The 14,438-nt window shown below is 41.4% G+C and overlaps 1 protein-coding gene across 4 annotated transcripts in view; it reads left to right on the top strand.

Moving 5' to 3' along the window:
- The window catches only part of sipa1l2a (signal-induced proliferation-associated 1like 2, genome duplicate a), a 598,903-nt gene that overhangs the window by 418,072 nt on the left and 166,393 nt on the right, over positions 1-14,438 (top strand). For all 4 annotated transcript variants that reach the window (XM_087978567.1, XM_043680159.2, XM_043680179.2 and 1 more), the window contains exon 10: positions 7,486-7,743. In XM_087978567.1, the coding sequence (XP_087834693.1) occupies positions 7,486-7,743 (258 nt within the window). The remainder of the gene's footprint in view (positions 1-7,485; positions 7,744-14,438) is intronic.

A 14,438-nucleotide genomic window follows, 5' to 3' on the forward strand; every position in this document is an offset into this window, starting at 1 on the left:
GTCCCCGGGGCGGCTGCGGACGCCTGTGCTGCAGCTGGGGAGGGTGGGGAAGGGGTTCCTGCCAGCTGCGGGCATTCTTTCCCTTAGTCATTTTAACAAAGCACCAAACTACTCAAGTTTGATGCAGAATGACTAACTGTATTGAATAAAAGTTATTTTGAATGGTTTGGCAGGTGTGGTGGAGGCAAGCAGCCCACTTTGCCTGAGTCTTGGGCAGAGTACTACAGATTCAGACTTGCTGGGTTGCCACCATCTTGGATCTCCATGTCCTACCTTTCTAATCTTACACAATATAGTAATGCAAATTTAAGTGAAAACTATACATCATTTTGTCCATTTTAGAGTCCAAACTGCGAAGTAACAATGTTAATAACAATATGTCATGAACCTTCATCACAAGTACTGTTAAGGAATATTGTCAGGATCCATAGCTTTTGCAGTGTCCAGTACCTTTAGTTGTTTCTTGATGTCACTTAGCGTGAATTGAATTGACTGAATGCTGGAATCTGAAATGCTGGTCTTTCAAGAGGAAGCCCAGATGCATTATCAACTCAGCACTTTGGGCTGAAGTTGATTGACAGGTCTTCATCATTGTCTTTTCCACTGATCTGCTGGGCTGACCTGTCATTGATGATGGGATATTTGTAGGGTTTCCTCCTCTAGTGAGTTGTTCAATTGACCTCCACCATTCGCTACTGGATGTGGCAGGACTGCAAAGCTTAGATGTCAAAGAAATCTACAGCACAGAAAATGTCCCTTTGGCCCACTGAGTTTGCAGCAGTGAAAAGCCACTACCTAACCATTCTCACCTCATTTTTAGGCTCTCGGCCCATAGCTTTTTATGCCTTGACATCACAAGTGTACATTTAAATACTTGGAGTCATACAGATGTATAGAACGGAAACAGACCCTTCAGTCCAACTTGTCCATGCCGACCAAATATCCTACATTAATCTAGTCCCATTTGCCAGTACTTGGTCCTCATCCCTCTAAACCCTTCCTTTTCAGATACTGATCCAGGTGCCTTTTAAATGTTGTAATTTATCAGCCTCCATCACTTCATCTGGCGACTCATACAATGTACACATCACCCTCTGCATGAAAAGGTGGTCCCTTTTAAATCTTTCCCCTCTCACCCTAAACCTATGCCCTCTAGTTCTGGACTGCCCCACCCCATGGAAAGGACCTTTTTTATTTACTCTATCCATTCCCCTCATGATTTTATAAACCTCTATAAGGTCACCTCTCCATCACCTCTCCCTATAGCTCAAACCCTCCAACACTGGCAACATCCTTGTAAGGGAGACCAGAATTGCACACAATATTCCAAAATTGGCCTAATCAATGTCCTGTACAGTCACAGCATGGTCTCCCAAGTCCTATACTCAATACTCTGACCAATAAAGGAAAGCATACCAAGTACCCTCTTAGCTATCCTATCTGTCTGTGACCCTATTTTCAAGAAACTATGAACCTGCACTCCAACGGCTCTTTGGTTAGCAACATTCCCCAGGCCCTTACAATTAAGTCTTGCCCTGATTTGCCTTTCCAAAGTGGTAGCACCTCCTATTTATCTAAATTAAACTCCATCAGCCACTCCTCAGCCCATTGGACCATCTGATCAAGATCCTGTTGTAATCTGAGGTAACATTCTTCAATGTCCACTGCACCTCCAATTTTGGTGTAATCTGCAAACTTACTAACTGTACCTCCTAAGTTCACATCCAAATCATATATAATTACGAAAAGTCGTGGACCAAGCACTGAATCTTGTAGCACACCACTGGTTACAGGCCTCCAATCTGAAAAGCAACCCTTCACCACCACCACCCTCTGTCATCTATCTTTTAGCCAGTTCTGTATCCAAATGGCGAGTTCTCCTTGTATTCCATGTGATGTAACTTTGCTAACCAATTTACCTTGTCGAACACCTTACTGAAGTCTGTATAGATTATGTCCACCACTCTGCCCTCATCAATCCTCTTCAGTATTTCTTCAAAACCCTCAATCAAGTTAGTGAGACATGATTTCCCACACACAGTCATGTTGACTATCCCTAATCAGCCCTTGCCTTTCCAAATACATGTAAATCCTGTCCCTCAGGATTCCCTGTAATAACTTGCTCAACACTCAGTTACCATTTTTCGAAACATCGATTCTTCTGCTGCTCAGATGCTGCCCGACCTGCTGTGCTTTTCCAGCACCACACTCTCGACTCTGACCTCCAGCATCTGCAGTCCTCACTTTTGCCCATCATTGATGTTAGGCTGACCAGTCTATAGTTCCCTGATTTTTTCCTTATCACCTTTCTTAAGTAGTGGCACCATGTTAGCCAACCTCCAGTCTTCTGGCACCTCACCTGTGACTGTCGGTGATCCAAATATCTCAACAAGGGGCCCAACAATTACTTTCCTAGCTGCCCACAGAGTTCTAAGGTACACCTGATCGGGTCCTGGGGACTTATCCACCTTTGTGTTTTAAGACATTCAGCACCACTTCCTCTTTAATATATTAAGATGGCGCTATTTATTATCCCAAGTTCTCAAGCTTCCATATCTTTCTCCACAGTAAACACTGATCCAGAATACTCATTTAGGGTCTCCCCGTCTCCTGCAGTTTCACACATAGGCTGCCTTGCTGATCTTTGAGGGACCGTCTTCTCTCCCAAGATACCCTTTTGTCCTTAATGTATTTATAAAATCCTTTTTGCCAAAGTTACCTCATATTCCCTTTTTGCCCTCCTGATTTCTCTCTTACATATATAATCTTCTTTATAATCTTCTAAGATCTCTGCTGCTATACCTGACATATGCTTCCTTCTTTTTCTTGACCAAAACCTCAATTTCTCTAGTCATCCAGCATTCAGTACACCTACCAGCCTTACCTTTTGCCCTAACAGGAACATACTGTCTCTGGACTCTCATTTCATTTTTGGAGGTTTCCCATTTTCCTCCCCTCCCTTTACCTGCAAACATCTGCTTCCAATCAGCTTTTGAAAGTTCTTGCCTAATACCGTCAAAATTGGCCTTCCTTCAATTTAGAACTTTAATTTTTAGATCTGATCTAACCTTTTCCATCATTATTTTAAAACTAATAAAATTATAGTCACTGGCCCCAAAATGCACCCCCACTGACACTTAAGTCACTTGCCCTGCCTTATTTCCCAAGAGTAGATCAAGTTCAAAGTTTGTGCGAAGATTTGTAGCTCGGGTGCTCGTTGCTGTGGTTCTGTTCGCTGAGTTGGAAGTTTTTGTTGCAAACGTTTCGTCCCCTGGCTAGGTGACATCATCAGTGCTTGGGAGCCTCCTGCGAAGCGCTTCTTTGATGTTTCCTCCGGTGTTTATAGTGGTCTGTCCCTGCCGCTTCCGGTTGTCAGTTTCAGCTGTCCGCTGTAGTGGTTGGTATATTGGGTCCAGGTCGATGTGTTTGTTGATGGAGTTTGTAGATGAATGCCATGCCTCCAGGAATTCCCTGGCTGTTCTCTGTCTGGCTTGCCCTATGATAGTAGTGTTGTCCCAGTCGAATTCATGTTGCTTGTTGTCTGCGTGTGTGGCTACTAAGGATAGCTGGTCGTGTCGTTTCCTGGCTAGTTGATGTTCATGTATGCGGATTGTTAGCTGTCTTCCTGTTTGTCCTATATAGTGTTTAGTGCAGTCCTTGCATGGTATTTTGTACACTACATTCGTCTTGCTCATGTTGGGTATCGGGTCCTTCGTTCTGGTGAGTTGTTGTCTGAGCGTGGCTGTTGGTTTGTGAGCCGTTATGAGTCCTAGGGGTCGCAGTAGTCTGGCTGTCAGTTCCGAGGTGCTCCTGATGTATGGTAGTGTGGCTAGTCTTTTGGTTGTGGTATGTCCTCGTTCCATGGTCTTTCTCTTAGGCATCTGTTGATGAAGTTGCGCGGGTATCCGTTTTTGGCGAATACCTTGTATAGGTGTTCCTCTTCTTCTTTTTGCAGTTCTGGTGTACTGCAGTGTGTTGTGGCCCTTTTGAATAGTGTCCCACCCCAACACACACAAATGAAGCTGCATCAGGACACTATTCCTGAAGAAGGGCCTGTGCCCGAAACGTCGAATCTCCTGTTCCCTGGATGCTGCCTGACCTGCTGTGCTGTTCCAGCAATAAAGTTTCAACTTTGATCTCCAGCATCTGCAGACCTCACTTTCTCCTCAATCTAAAATTCCCAGTTTTGGACCTGTGTTGCTTGATCACACTGGTTTATCCCTGCTCCCTTCTTGAAAAGCAGTACTACGTTGATTGTCCTCCAATTTTCTGGCTCCTTACCTTACTCCACAGCCTGGGATACATTTCATCAGGCCCTGGAAATATAAATATCTTAAGCCTGCCAGACCATGCACAACCTCCTTTCTATCTTTGCTAATTTATTTAAGGGAGTCACGGTCCTTTTCTCTGATTTCTTTACCATATTGTCTCTCTCACTGGTGAACAGTGACACAATGTATTCATTTAGAAACATACCTTATGTCGTCTTGCCCTATGTACAAATTGGCGTTGCACCCTTCAATAAGCTCTCCACCTTTACCCTTAATGTATTTGTAAAATAGCTTAGGATTTTCCTTTACTTTTACCTGCCACTATTCTTTCATGTGATTCATTAGTTATGGGTTAGTTTGGGTCTGCCTGTGTGTACTTTACTTTTGAATGCTGTATGGAGAAGATGTGTTTGCTGATGGCATCTGTGTGGTGATAGCGAAATTGGCAAAGCGTGATCCATTGAATACAGTGGCAGGTAGGATGAAAAATGTGCCAAGGGGAAGTCCCACCATGGCTCAAGTAGGGGGATGAAAGGATTTGGAGCAGAAGTGTGGTAAAGGAATGGACATGGGGAAGCCTTGGTTCAGAAAAAAGGATGACTATTGGAAGCCCTGATACAAAGGTTGCATTGTCAGAACTGCAATGACTGAGACACAAGCTGGGAACAGAACCTTTACAAGAAACAGTTATGAGGAACTCTCTAATCCGCAATCCTAAGGGTCACCAAGATGAAACATTAACTCTGTTTCCGTTTCCATTGATATTGTCAAACCAGCTAAGAATATCTAGGAATCGCTTTTTTCATTTTAAAATGTGGGAATGTTTTAGCCCATAGGAAATTACATGGTGATTAAGTCAAGCTATTCAGTGTTGCAAAGGGGAAAGCCAGAATAGCCCGAAGCATATTGCTACCAGTGTTGAAGGGTCATTAGATAAAATGGCCGAGTTCATATCTCAATTTTGGCAAATCGAATTTAGAGCAGAGAACAGGATAAATGCTTTTACATCGAAAATTATCATAGTACAGAGTGCACTACAAGGGTAATTGGTGACATGGTCTCTGCTTCAGTTATTAAAAGCAGTCCGAGGCATGTGATTGAGGAAAGAGAATTGTTGAACACATTAGGATTGGTTTTGGTCACGTAGTGGTATGCACCAGCAACCTAGTTGGGCCAACTAGATTCCTATGTGCAATGGAATTTCTTTGCAATTCCCTGTAACCATTGAACTCTCTTGGGCTTGATGCAGTGGAGCTGTTGAAGTAATTCCTGTTTCTCCAACTTCCACCTTAAATCTAAACTATGGGAAGACTTTTTCACATGGCAGGCCTTGAGATGCAGAAGTGCAATGTTGCAAGACAGCCTTTGAGAAATGTACCACGTTCTCCATGTCTGAAGCCTGAGTAGTTTAGCTTGCCAAAGTAACCCTTGTCCTCAACTAGTTCTACCAGTTGAAGCTGGGTAGGAAATTGCCCTCCAGTGATCATCAATTTCTTGATAAGGGCTTCGACGAGTAGTTGGGTGGATGGGCCGCCCCTGGCCATGCTCACCCCACCACAAAGTTGCAGACTGATCAGATGGGGTCAGAGTGGGGTGATGAGAAATTCATCTGGAAAATAAATTCTGCTTATTTCTCAATATTTCTCAGCTTGCTGTTTGCAGTGTTATTGCTAACCATTTCTTCCAGAGAAATAGTCATTTTGAAGGTGGTGGGAGTAAGCAGGGATGTGAAAATAATTTGTTCGTTCAAAGACCGACATTAGATGATGAATTGAATAACCTCCAGCTGTGCTGGAACATTCAGTCAAGTTAGATACTAAGAGGTTATTTGTTTCCAATTTGGATAAAAGGATTTATGGTTTCTTGTATGTAAAGTGTGTTCAGTTATGTTGTAACTTTGCACCATGGACAAGGCTTTTCATGGAAACAGTGTTTATAAAACAGATTGGCACTTCTTCACTAACAGTTGGGTTCACATTCCTTTTGCACAGCTGCCACTTGTGAATTGCCTTCCAGGCTCCATGTTTGTTTATAACACACATTTGAATAGTTTGATTTTTGCAAAAAGACCTTTTAGGCTTTGGCAATCCACAACTTGGTAGTGTTATCTTTTATTGTTTGTAAATTAAATCTATTGTTACCAGCATAGGTGGAACCGGAGAAAAGGAAGATTCATATCCATCTCTGCTCCACTGCCTCTTTTTTTTCAAAAACCGATTGTGGTTTGCAAACTCCAGGAATAATTTCAAGGCCTGTTGATGTAACAGCAGACGGCATGCTGGCAAAATGGAACTATGCTCCTGAAACAAGTCTGTCTAAATTTGTCACATATGGTGTACAATTCTAATCCTCACATTATATGAGGGATACAGTTTTATAGATGGGAAGAATATTCACTGCTTTGCATGTGCTGAAATGGTAACTGTAAAGTAGCTGTGGTATAATCGAACTTTAATTACTGCCAGACATGAGTCACATATAACATTCTTATTCCCTTCCACAATCCACACTCCCACCACCGTCATCCACAATGTGGATGTTTCAACATGAGTCTGAAAAATGTAGGTTATAAATTAGGTCCAATCTTGTTCCTAGATTCCACATAAAGTCTTCAGATCTGTTGTAGAACAATGAAGATAAAGTCACCATAGTTCCAAGAGGCTGCTTTCTAATTAGAGAGACAACTGGTGGTAAGTTTAACCTAAGGGTCACCGCACGTCAGACAAGGGGCAAGATGGAGAAGGCAGAACCATCATGGTAATCTCAACTGCTGCATGAATTGAACTGTGCTGTTGGTGTCACATTGCATCATAAACCAAGAATCTGGTCAACTGAGCTAAGCCCCACAGTCTGTCGAGTATGTGAAGAGTTATTTTCAATTATGGCCTCGGCAGAAACTTTAAGGAGTGATGTCGTACCTACTACACTAAATACCTTTACTGTGCATTACTCAAAAGATTAAATCTGCTAGCAGAACTGAGTTCTGCATTGCAGTCAGATGAGTGAGCTGCATCTGGTAGGAATACAGAGAAATGCTGCCTTTATCCTGAAAGCCAAGATTACCCCTATTGAACAACAATGTTGACTGCATCTTAAATTTAATTATTTATTTCTGTGATTTCTTGTTCTTGTGTCTGATGGGGTGAGTGTTTGGGTTCTACACTTAAGTTTATTGTACTCTCAATTTAATAAACCAACTATTCTTTTTGGGCAGAGGCTGCTCAGAGCTGTACAGGATACCAATGGTTGAATACAAAGTAGACAATGAAGGTACTCCTTGTGAATTCAAAACCCCGTTCAGAAGAAACACTACTTGGCACCGAGTGGCCACACCGGCGGGGCAGCCACTCTCCCGATGCTCCCCAATACAAGGAACGGCCGACAGGCTTCCGTCACAGCAGATGTTGCAGCAGGTCCGCTCAGCTATCCCTCGCAGTACATCTTTTGACAGAAAGCTGCCAGATGGTGTGAGGTAATGCTCTCCTTAATTTCTATAACCTGCTGAAATTCTACCTCTGAAATCCAATTGTCAACACCAAGGGGTTGCAATATCGATTACCTCCTAATTATATGCAATGCAAAAGACTGAATGTTGTTTTGAGGGAGCATTTAATACAGCGTTGCTCCTAAACTGAAATGAGTATTATCTGAAGGAGAGACAGCTGTGAACTGTCCAATTGAAGTGCAGTTTGAGGGGTTGCATGGGTAGATCTTGACAGAATTTGCACTGATGATTTAGTTAGCCCTCATATTCCACTGTAGATATTGGTGTTCTCACATGTTTTGTATATCATTTGTAGTTATGCTTGTTAAGTCAGCCTGCAAGTGTAAATTTTTATCCTGCGAGAATGGTTAGTATACTTCTGAAATGAACAATGGATGCTGTTCATGAGGGAATAGTAAGGTAGGAGGTGCAAGTTTAAATATACCAATGCTATAGAAATTTGGAGCTATTGACTGGAATCCTGTCCTCAATGTTGCCTTTCCTCTCTTTCCCACCCTGTCTGCTACCAACTAATAGAGGACTGAAGTCTCCTTTTTAGCATCGATACAGGCAATAAACTCAGCCACCGTGTACTTGTGGCAGGTATTTTCTTGAGTTTCAGATAACAGTATAAAACAGTTAGATTTGCTGCTGTGAGCAGAAAGAACAGTGTTGAACCAAAAAGAAAAGAACTGATGTCTATACAACACCTCCAGGAGAGCCTAACTCATTTTAAACCCAATTAAGTGCCTTTTGCAATGTGGTCACTGTTGGAATATGGAAAACCAAAATGTTTGATTTGCAAAAACAAAATCCCACAAACAGCTGTGAGGTGGGTGCAGGGTTGGGGTGGGATAGGGGTTGGATTTCAGCTCTTTTGGTGCTATATCACCTTCAATAAACCAGCTGATCACCTTTTCTTCATTTGCTGGAATGACAGCAGATGTGCTGGTGTCTGCTCTTCCTCCAGCATTGCAATATTGAAATATCAGTTTTCTGTGAAGAATCCAGATTCCCACTGTTGATTTAGCAGCAGTTCATGCTGAGTGAGCAGATTTAAAAGCAGCATCAAAAGGTGTTGACCCAAGCTGTTAACTGAAGTCAAGTAGGAGAGGCGTCAGCTCAGAATTCAGTATTGGAGTAGAGCATCAGTTGGTAGGAAAGGTTGATTGAAATGCAACAGATCAGTGGGAAAATCAGTGTATATGCAGGTGCTACCCAACATGAAGATGAAAACTTAGTTAGAATGAAGTTTAAGAATATCGACACTCATTTGCATCATCTTGAATTTACATAATACCTTTTACGGTACCAAAAACATGGCAAGGCTTTCAACAAAGGAATATAATAAATGTATGCTTCACCAAGACGATGATTTTCAGACATAACCAAAGTCTCAGTTAAAAAACAGGAAGCATTCCTACCACTATGGTACTTGCCCAGGGTAGGATGGGAATCAGATCACTTCATGGTGATGGTCGGCCAGTGATGTTTGGGGTAATTTGGTGGTCACATCACCATTTGCCATTAGCAAAGAGGTTCTCAGATTATGAGGTGGCCACCAGTTCAATGGAGGTGATCTCCTCCTGCAGCAGAGCTCAGAGCCAGAGGCTTCATGCTTGTTAGAGAGAGCTGCAAGCCATTCAAGGTGCTCCCGTGTTTCAGTGCCCTCACAATCTCTGATTTGCTTCAGCAATGCCCACTTCTCCTGGTGGGCATGTCAAGGCACTAGAGCTGCTGACCATCTGTCCAATTATGAGGCTGCTTTGTGTAGGATAACTGAATAAGTCTTGCTACTGAGAGGCATGAGGTTGGGGCTGCATTTAGTCCTGACATCAGGGTTCTGAAGCCAAACACAAAATCCTTTGCATACAGTCTTACAGCAAAGAGGACCATTCTGCCTATTGTGGCTACATCACCTCATATAGAGAGCTATCCCATTCATCTTTCCTCATAGTTCTACAATATGTAATTACAAAGTTCTACAATATGTAATTGCAAAATCCCTACAGTGCTGAAAAAGGCCATTCAGCCCATCAAATCTGCACCAATCCTTTGAAGAGTGTCCCACCCTATCCCTATAACTCCACATTTACCATAGCTAACCCACTTTGCCTGCACATCTCTGGGCACTATGGAACAATTTAGCATGGCTAATTCAACTAACCTGCACATCTTAGCACTGTGGAAGACAATCTGAGCAGCCGACAGGAATCCACACAGACACAGGGAGAACATGCAAACTCCACACAGATGGTCACCTGAGGCTGGAATTGAACCTGGGTCCCTGATGTTATGACGCAGCAGTGTTAACCACTGACCAACATGCTATCCTATAGAATCAAAACTTTCATGAAGGGAGTTGTACACTAGTCATCTCCAAGAAGAATTAATGTACCTTGAACTCAGAAATTTCAGGAAAAGTGTGGGTAAAGTCATGAAAAATTTAAAGATGAGGACAAAGAATTTGAATTAAATGTGTTGGGTGTACTGTGGAGGCCAGTGGAGCTGAATGCGTTCTGACTAACATAAACTAACTTACTTCATAAGTTAAAAGTTTCGTTAGCTGTGATATGATGCTTATACTGAAGTATTGTTAATGCAGAGTAAAGACAATTGGAAAATGTCATGATGAAAAAACTGTAAGTTTGTGCATTCATGTCTCACATGTTTGCTTGGTCTGATAGGTGTTAAAGGAACTAAATGGTCAAACTGTATATCATCAATGTGAAAACAAATGGGAATTGAAAGATAAGCACTTCCACAGAATATCAGGTGCTTAAATGTGAATCACAGAGGATACAAGATTCCAAAGCCATCTCATTTTTCTTGCTTTGATCAAGCACTGTTGAGTGTTGGAGCATGGAAATTGACAGTTTCACTTGGCTTGGGCAGCCAGATGTTTCAATTACATATTTTGTAATTCTACCACTCAAACAAAAAAAAATGACTGTGAATGGGTTGAATTAGTTTCCATCAGCTTTTTTGTATAAAGAACATGCAAGAGGAGATTGCCTGAACACAGAAATGATAGAGGTATCGTGCGTTGACTAAAGTGATATGACGGCACCTGGGGCACGACCAGAGAGCAGTGACAAGGGAATTGTTCTTCAACCCAAGGTGTAATGATAATGTTGTTGCAGTGTGATACTACCATCCAGACTTTAGCATGTGTCAAGTCTTATGTGTACTGAATATGATATTAACAGTAATGGTTATCATTTCAAATCATTTCTGAACTTGTGAATAGAGTTATGGATTTAATTGACTTTAATATCCTGAATTCCCACAAGTCCCTGGGAGGGCCACTATTTAAGGAGGGTCCTGGTAACACCAGATGGACTACAGCAATTCAAGAAGCCCACCCACACTCCCTTCTCAAGGACAACTGGGGATGGGGAACAAATGCTGGCTTTACAAACATAACTCATTAAACATTTGAATGAAACAGATAGACAATAGACAATAGGTGCAGGAGTAGGCCATTCAGCCCTTCGAGCCTGCACCGCCATTCAATATGATCATGGCTGATCATTCCTAATCAGTATCCTCTTCCTGCCTTATCTCCATAACCCTTGATTCCACTATCTTTGAGAGCTCTATCCAACTCTTTCTTAAATGAATCCAGAGACTGGGCCTCCACTGCCCTCTGGGGCAGAGCATTCCACACAGTCACCACTCTCTGGGTGAAGACGTTTCTCCTCATCTCTGTCCTAAATGGTCTACCCCGTATTTTTAAGCTGTGTCCTCTGGTTCGGCACTCACCCATCAGCGGAAACATGTTCCTGCTGCCATAGTGTCCAATCCTTTCATAATCTTATATGTCTCAATCAGATCCCCTCTCAGTCTTCTAAACTCAAGGGTATACAAGCCCAGTCGTTTCAGTCTTTCAGTGTAAGGTAATCCCACTATTCCAGGAATTGACCTCGTGAACCTACGTTGCACTCCCTCAATAGCCAGAATGTCTTTCCTCAAATTTGGAGACCAGAACTGCACACAGTACTCCAGGTGTGGTCTCACCAAGGCCCTGTACAGCTGCAGAAGCACCTCTTTGCTTCTATACTCAATTCCTCTTGTTATGAAGACCAGCATGCTATTAGCCTTCTTCACTACCTGCTGTACCTGAATGCTTGCCTTCATTGACTGGTGTACAAGAACACCCAGATCTCTCTGTACTGCCCCTTTACCTAAATTGATTCCATTGAGGTAGTAATCTGCCTTCCTGTTCTTGCCAGTGTATGTTCTACTCCATGTTCTACTCCAGTGTATTGATGTAGGACTTCAGTATCCCATTTTCAGGATTTGATAACATAATTTTAGGATTTCAAAAATCTGTCCAAAGCATGGGGAGGAGAAAAATCTGAAGCAATGGGTGTAGCACAAAATTCTTTTTGGTTATGTACAACAGTTTGCTGAACCACCCAAGAAAATTGCACTGGGCACTTCCAGCGTTTTGTAGCCTGAATCCATTTTCTCATAAATATCATAGCTCCCACTCATTCTGGCTTAAGGACAGCATGGAGTTAACAGACCCAAAATATGCTGTTGAACAATGAGAGCCTATAATCCTTGGTTTGATATTAAAGTGCAACATTAACAAGTTTAATAAATAGAACCACAGACTAAATAGTTACTTTCCACAGATTGAAGAAATTTCTTAACCAGCAATATTATTTCAGTGACCATAGTTAATGGGAAACGCTACAATGCACAGCAAGAGTATCCATATATAAACTGGAGAGACTTCATAAATGATTTAAAGATATAATGTCAAAATGAAAATTAATCTTTGCTTTTCATTACTTCACAACAATAGCCATCAGCAGTAGTACAAAGGTTATTAAATTTGTAAGGGAAGATAAATTATTGAAAGAGAAGAGAAATGGGGGTGATGGAAATATTTCTTTAATCATAATTTTACCAAAGTTTCTCACATGGGCTGAACACAGATATCACCAACGAAAATGAAGATTAAACTGCATACAAGACCAAGAAGCCAACTAAAAGGCTGTGGATGTTGAAGCAGTACATAGTACAACAAAAACAGAAATTGCTGGAAAAACTCAGCGGGCCTTGCAGCATCTATGGAGACAAAGCAGAGTTAACGTTTTGGGTCCAGAGACCCCTCCTTGAGAACAGTTTGTTAGTAGTATAACATATTGGTTTGATTAATATATTGCACTATACTGTAGTGGGATGGGACTTTGCAAACACTCTTCCTAATGCAGACTGTGATTGTTGATTCTGGAAGAAGAGGAATGCAGGTGAAGGCTATAAGATAGCAGAAAAGGGCATTGGAATGAATGCCACCAAAATGGTTGAGGTATATTGAGTCACATGCTGACATTATGGAAGACTGCAATGCAATATTGACCAGATATTTTGTTTTAGTGATGTTAGTTGAGGGTCAAATATCGAACAGGATACTGGATGATGCGATGGGATCTTTCCATTTATCTCTGGAGGGGGAAATGCAGCTTCAATTTAATATCTCATCTGAAAGGCACCATCTCTGACTGTGCATCACTCACACCCCACTGAACCATTAGCCCAGCATATTATACACTTAAGACTCTAGATTGGGGTTAGAACACACAACTTTTGACTTGGATTAGAATATTACCACAATGAGCAAAGGAGATATCAATTCTAACAATTTTGTTCACCAATAATCCAACAGATCTGTGAAAATGATGCATGTAACAACTTAGCATGTTTTTTTTTTAAATTCAATTATCTGCAAAGAATTTAACAAAATACATGCAATTTAGCAACAGATATATTGAAAATGAAAATATGGCATTGGATTGCTTTGAAGTTATTAGCATTCAAGTTTGGCATTAATTGTACATTAATTTAAAGAAGAAATATTTTACTTTTCAATCAGAAAATAAAGAAATGTGGTACCCATCATTTAGTAACTGCTGTAATTATTGTCTATCACTTTTAGAAACAGGAATGAAGAAACCATAAGGTTGTAAAACTAAAGCACAGACAAAATGTGCATCATTACAATGTAAAGTTGATACCAATTAGTGGTTACTTTGAGAATCTAATAATTAATCAGCAAAGTTTTAACTCTTAACTGGTTTCTATAAAATTAATATGTAAGTACAGTAAAAGCAAAATATTTTAGAAACACACTCTCATCAGGCAACCCTTTTGGGGAGAGAAACTGTTAACATTTCATATTGATGAACTGTCATTAGAACAGGTTGAACAGGTTATCAAACAGAATAATTGGTCCAGAGCCTGAAACATAAGTCAGAAACTTCCCAATTCCATAGAATCCCTTAATATGGAAACAGGTCATATGGCCCACCAAACCCACGCTGACCCTACAAATAGCATCCCACCCAGGCCAACCCACCTACCCTGTCCCTGTAACCCTGCATTTCCAATGGCTAATCCACCTAGCCTGTACACCCCTAGACACCTATGGGCAGTTTAGCATAACCAATCCACCTAACCTGCACATCAATAACCTGCCCATCTCCTTTAACAGGGCCCTACCCACCATATTTTTATTCTGGACAGGTAGCAGAGAAATGAAATATTGCCTACTATCTCAGAGGCAATAATTTATATTAATTACTTGAAAAGACCCAAATGCATATTTGCTAAATTTTTGGATGATAAGTTTTGAAGCGGACCTAGAGTTTGCAAAGGGATATAGTCAATTT

Source organism: Chiloscyllium plagiosum, unplaced genomic scaffold (genome assembly GCF_037043375.1).
Source record: "Chiloscyllium plagiosum isolate Xiang-an unplaced genomic scaffold, Cpla_swu_hap1 HiC_scaffold_3, whole genome shotgun sequence".
In the NCBI taxonomy this organism is placed as follows: domain Eukaryota; kingdom Metazoa; phylum Chordata; class Chondrichthyes; order Orectolobiformes; family Hemiscylliidae; genus Chiloscyllium; species Chiloscyllium plagiosum.